The 6,433-nt window shown below is 41.3% G+C and overlaps 1 protein-coding gene across 2 annotated transcripts in view; it reads left to right on the top strand.

Moving 5' to 3' along the window:
* Window positions 1–6,433, top strand: part of HMGXB3 (HMG box domain containing 3) — a 48,685-nt gene that overhangs the window by 10,898 nt on the left and 31,354 nt on the right. For both annotated transcript variants that reach the window (XM_012727852.1, XM_012727853.1), the window contains exon 6: window positions 3,236–3,367. In XM_012727852.1, the coding sequence (XP_012583306.1) occupies window positions 3,236–3,367 (132 nt within the window). The remainder of the gene's footprint in view (window positions 1–3,235; window positions 3,368–6,433) is intronic.

Here is a 6,433-nt window from a genome sequence, read left to right on the forward strand (position 1 = left end):
TTACCAAACCACCAGTGCCTCCCTCTCCCATTCTCCCCCCCACATGGTTTCCCCATCCCCACTGGCAACCATTGTCTTCTTTTTGCAAAGTTCAAATTTTATTTCTCCTGTTTGCATGCAATCTTTTTCTTTTACTTTGGTATTTCACAGATAGATGAAACCACTTAAAATCTTTCTCTCTTTGATTTTACACATCACCACCTCAAAATCTGCCCATTTTGTCCAAATGCCACCGGTTCATCTTTCTCAAAGCTATCTAGTATTCCATCGGACACATGCCCTACAGTTCTTCTACCTGTTCATCTGTTGAAGGGGATCTGCGTTGGTTCCATGATTTGGCAATTGTAAATAGTGCTGCTGTGTACATAGGTGTTGGGTCTTTTCATGTTATTTGAATAAATATCTAGTAGCATTATTGCTGAGTCAAAGGGAATTTCCATTTTTATTTTCTTGAGAAATCACCATACCGGTTTCCACAGGGGCTGTACCAACTGGCACTCCTACTGACAGTGGGCGAGAGTGCCCTTTTCACCACAACCTGGCCAACATTTGTTAATTCTGTTCTTTTTATATAGGCTATCTGCAAAGGGTTGAGGTGGTATCTTGGTTGATTTGCACTTCTCTTAAAATAATTGATGATAAACATTTTTCATGTCTGTCAGCAATCTGAATGTCTTCTTTAGAGAAGTGCCTGTTGAGGTCCTGTGGCCATTTTTTAATTGGGTTGTTTCATTGTATAAGTAATTCATAAATTTTGAAAATTAACCCCTTGTTAGATGTCTGGTATACAAATTTTTTTTTCCCATTCTGTAGCATGACTTTTTGGTTTTGTGATGATTTCTTTTGAGGTACAGAAGTGTGTAATCCTACTTGTTTATTTTCGCTTTTATTTCCTTTACTGTTGGGGTTGTAATCTCAAATACATCTTTGTGGTAGGTGTCCTATAGTGTGTCCCCGATATTTTCTTTTAAGTACTTAACGATTTTGGTCTGTTTGTCCAGATCTTTTTTTTTTTTTTTAAGATTATTTATGTGTGCATACAGAACTGGGGTACAGGCCAGAGGTTCAGGGCAGTGAAAGGCTTCACCAGAGACAGAGTGGGGAGCAGAGCAGGCAGATCGACTAAGTACACTGCTGAGGGGAGCAGTGGGCGAGACAGGAGAGGTCTGCCACGCCATGTGGGTCAGCTCCCTGGCCGGGGATTGAACTCACGCTGAAGTGGAGGCTGCTAGAGCTTCCCAGTGCTGCACTTTTACTAGTTGCACCACCAGAGAGGGTCCTTAGCACCATTTATTACTAAGATCATCCTTTTTCTTAGCTGTTAACTTTGTTTTAGTTATTTTGCAGCTTTCTTTAGGTGTAGTAATATATCTTTAATTTATCATGACCTACTGAAACTCTTAATCTTGGATAATACAAAATATTGTAGTATCAGGAAGAGCCATGTTAGCCTGATTCATAGATAAACTTCTTATTTTTCCTGCATCTTTATTCTTTCATGGTCTAATAAGTGTTAGCCAAGCTCTTGTGGAAGATGTTTTATGAATAATGCTTTAGAATTGAACACTACCAGCATTGAACACTAGCTTTTTTTCCCTATAAACTACTATTTAGGAGTATTTCCAAATCTAAAAATTTTTACTCTACTTTTTGGGGCATACAGAATGAAAGTTTTCTGTGGTGCCACAACCTGAGAAAAGAAAGAAGTGTTTTATATCCTAGTAATAGTTGTCTCTTACAAACCTTTACAGTTTGCTAAATATCATGCTTCCTCATTTCTTACCTTATTTCCTTCTTGAGTTATATCCATGAAATAGAAAGGGCAGGAAATTTTACAGAGGAGAAACTAGGGTCCAGGAGCGAGGGTGACTTACCCTTAGGTCATTCCGTGTGTCAGTGGCAGGTTGGAACCTAGAGCTTGGTCTGTGGCCCTGGACACTCCACCCCACACTGAACCTGACCTGCTGCCAGGGTCGTAATCACCTTTTCCTTCGGCGAACTGGCCAGGGTGGTCTAGTGTCCAGTTGATGTTTTCCCAAGGGAAGTTTTGCTTTTGGACTAGACTAGGGAAGCTGGGATTAATTGTTGAATAAACATTCATAACAGAACAAATCTGACAGGAAATGTTTTCTTTCCAGCATTAATCTGGAATTGGAGCATTGCTAATTTCTATTTGTAACTGAAATGTAGTGACCTGCTATTCTGCATTCTGTTCAAAGGGAAATCAGCAGAGATGGCAAGAACCAGTGACTGAGAATATTCATATACAAAGAATTAGGTTCCTTTGAGTGTGAAAGGACTTGATTTCTATGGGATATCTCTATCTCGTTTTTTTTAGTGACCATAATCTGCTGTGGTCACTCAACCCTGGTCCTGTTGTAGTTCTCTGATCTTTTTGGGGGGGCAACTATGCTTTTTTTTTTTTTTTTAATTGAGATAACACTGGTTAGCACTGTATATCATTGAGGGGTATGGTTTCACACCTCTGTAGATGCATGTGATTTCACCCCAAACTGAAGTACCCATAGTCTTCCATCATAATTCACTGCGCCTCCTCACCGCTTTTTTCCCTACTCCCATCTTCTCATTAGCCCCAGTTCAGTAGTCAGATTTCTAATGTTTGTTTTGGTTTAGTTTTGCCGGTTCCTTTCTTTTGTTTCTTTAAATTCCACATATGAGTGAAATCATGTGTCTTCCTCCTGACTTTCTTCACTTAGCATAGTCCTGTCCAAGTCCATCCATGGTTCTCTGAGCTTTAAATGAAGCAAATTCTTTAGTGTTCGGTGCCATAGGATGCAACTGGATGCATTAGACTATGATTCAGAGAGATGTGAGTTCTAGGCCTACCTCTGCCCGTGAGTCACTCTGCGATAGGTGTCAGTGACAGCTCTGCAACTCAGCATTGTGGCTGCTCCCACCACGTCACCGTGGGCACCAAATGACATACTGGCCAGCTGCTGCGCTGTGCGCTCACCCGCTCAGTGGCAGCTTTCACTGAGCTCTGTATCTGACTATCAGCCTGGGCACCTCCCTTTCCCTATTTGACCTCAGTTTCTCCACTTTAAAAAGTGAACTGGTTGTATCATAGGACCTTTCTAAGTCGGGCCTTTTGGGTACCAGGAGTTGGCTGTCCCCCTGCAAGCGGGTAACATCCTAGGTTGTGTCACAGTGGTTGTCAAATTAATCCAAGATACTGGACCGCAGTGCTGACCCTGACCTGCTCTTTCTCTTACAGACCACTACGTACACCCGTCGGGGCCACGGGACGTGCACCAGCCCAGGGTGCTCCTTTACCTATGTCACCAGGCACAAACCACCTAAGTGCCCTACCTGCGGTAACTTCCTAGGAGGGAAGTGGATCCCAAAGGTAAGGGCCATTGGCCACCTCTGCTTTGCAAGCCCCACAGATGGCTTTTCTGGTCTGTCCTCCTTTTTCCTTTGTGGCTGCTGGTAAGCCAATCTCACTGTTGAATGTTTTTAGAAGAAAGAATAATGTGACCATGATCTTATGCCTTCTAGAGAAAAGCCATTGTGAAGATTTTGGTATATTTTCTTTTAATGAACATACAAGGTCTGAATCTTGGCATTTTTCATTTGACACCTTGACATTAAATATTTTTGCAAAAACATCTTTAAGTGGTTCCTAATTTCCTATGAATGGCTACACCTTGTTCATTTATTCTTTTTCTGTTAAGTTTGAATTTTTAACAAGAACCCTCCAAACTGGCTTTATCAATTATTCATATATACCTGACGTTTTAGTTCAAAATCCATTCAGTCTCCGGTAGCTCCTATTAAAAATGAGGTCCTGGGCCTCCTTGGTGACACAGGGGGAAGCTATCTGCAGCACAAGTTAAAACTCTGGCCAGGGAGCTGACCCACATGGCGCAGCAGACCTCTCCTGCCTCGTCTGCTGCTCTCCTCAGCAGTGTACTTCGTCAATCTGCCTTTTCTATTCCCCACTTTTGTCTCAGATGAACCTTCTCACCCTGCACTCTGGCTTGTACCCCAGTTTTTGTATGCATAAATAAGTAAATCTTTAACAAATAAAATGAAAGTTAGGTCCCTAACCCAGTATTCACGTCTCATTTTCCAAGTGTACATCTCTGTCTCTGAATGAATGGTGGTCAGTGGATCACAGCGTTAAGTTCTGTTTCACACATTTGTTTTGTTACCTGTTGTGTATTTGGCTCTGACTATATAACTTACACATACTTGCCATATTTTTGACACTGAAACTATAAGTTTTTTAAGGGCTAAAAGAACTACATTAGATATGGATGGTTTTATAGAAGAGATGGTTTTGAAGGCCAGTAGAATTCAACTGGTAGACAAAGAAAGAGAGCATTGTTTTTGTGAAAACTGTTTAGACTCGGGTTGCCCTCAGCATATTGTAAAGGGAGAAACTCCAAGCAGCAGGCCTGCTGAATTCTCCTAGGATAGTCTCAACAGAACATCTTTGAGAAATACTGGGATGGTAACTTTTGCTGTCTGACGAGTGTTGGTCTTCAGGGGAGTATCAATTCCGGGACACAAAATACTAAGAATAAATATTGAAGTTGGTCACTAAAGTTCAAACCCCTGCTTCTGTAAACTTGCACACGCTGTTTTATGTTTCTCCTTGGGTTAGCTTTTCTTGTCATAGTGAATGAAAGTTAACAGTAGCACCGCCTCACTGGGATTGCTGGAAGGGGCAAATGAGCTCACCCATGGATAGTTGCTGGCACACCCCCCAGTGGTCATTAAGTTCTCCGAAAGGCTTCACTTGTAGTGTTGGCTGCGGTATAACAATTCTACTTAGTGTTACTGTTAATGTTCTCACTTCACATATGAGGGGGAAGAAAACACAGATGCTTAGTATCTCAGGAGGTTTTGTTGAGTTTTGTGTGCTCATTTCTTCGGTGTCCCTTCTCTGGTAGGAAGCTATTCAATTTTATTACCAACCTCATTATTCTCCCCCAAACATGCTTCCCCGGCGCAGAGATTGATCTGGAGAGCAGCCGAAATACCTCTTGACCCTTCCCCCTGACGCACAGTGAGTCTGTCAGATGGCCTGTTCCCAGGCCTTCGCTGAGTCTGTGATCATGGGGCTTTGTCTTATGTTGCTCTTACTTTGACTTTTCACTTAATGTTCTTTGACTGAAATAACATTTGAGCTGTAGTTCTTTTTCTGAGCTCAGACTTTACCACATGAAGACAATTTTTATCTCAGCTTCTTTTCCCCCCAAAGGTTTTTGTAACATTTAACATATAAAAAGTAGGTGTTGTGATTCCTATTTATCTTATTGGACATAAATAAGTCAGCATAAGACAGGGTAACATTTTAGCATCAGTACACTTAGAATTTTAGAGATTAAGTGACTTTGTTCATCAGCTAGTCAACCCTTAGTGTTTCTAGCTGAGGAAAAATAACTTTTAAGAAGTGTGATTTGCAAGTTTGCAAAGCTAATTATACCATCACCTTTTGCAGTAAGCCATACTTCTCGGGCATTGCTATGCTGTTTAGCTGCAGAACCTTAAGAGTTCTTGAGTCCTTATTTTTGAAACAGCGAGTATAAATAGTTTCTTAAAGATCCAAATGTGTTTGTGCCAGTCAGGAAGTGACTCACCTTTTCTTGTATTGTTCTAGAGTTCATACTGGCTAAAATTAGCTCAGGAAACATGTGGCACAGTTCCCGGTGAATTGGGTGGAACAAAAGATTATATATAAGGCTCTTTTGCTTAGGGCTTCACTCCTGTGGGTTCTCTGATGGTGTAATTGGGGTCTCTGAGTGGGCTGCTGGTAGTGTTTGCCTTCTGTCTTGGTGGCATCTGAAAGAGTAGGCTGAGTTAGATGTCAGATCACTGGCTAGAATTTTTTGCTCTTGCTTGCTTAAATTAGCCAGTCTTCCTGCAAAGGACTTTTGTCTAAAATAACCTACTTAGCAGGCAGTGTTTTATTAAAAAACCTCATTCGAGGCATTTAGTTTCTTATTTTTCTGTTGACTTTTCCCTCTCCAACATTTAAATAAGCTTGTGTAGTTCACTTGGAATTTTTCTCTATCTTTATTCATCCTTGTGGGTTATTGTGTATTAGATTCTGAGAGTGCTTACCAGAGATTCCTTAAAAGTCCTCTGTTACTGGTTCTTCCTAGCGGCAGCATGCTGCATCTGGAGCTTTGGAAATACAGGGGTTATTGGCAGTCATCGGTTAGGAGCTAATGTGAAATTGAATGATTGTAACCACAGATGCTAAACTTCCCGCATCCTACGGGGGAGTCCTGCACTTGAAGGACTGGTCTACCCAAAAGGCTCATAAGCATCGAGAGCCCAGAGCTTGCTCATATCATTACAGGGAAATGAGGATTCAGGTAATGCTTGGTCACATAAATAATTAGGAAACTATATGTAGGAACTGTGTGGGACTGTGTGTGTGTGTCTAAATAAATAACGC

Source organism: Condylura cristata, unplaced genomic scaffold, assembly GCF_000260355.1.
Source record: "Condylura cristata isolate star-nosed mole 26May11 unplaced genomic scaffold, ConCri1.0 scaffold00021, whole genome shotgun sequence".
NCBI lineage: Eukaryota > Metazoa > Chordata > Mammalia > Eulipotyphla > Talpidae > Condylura > Condylura cristata.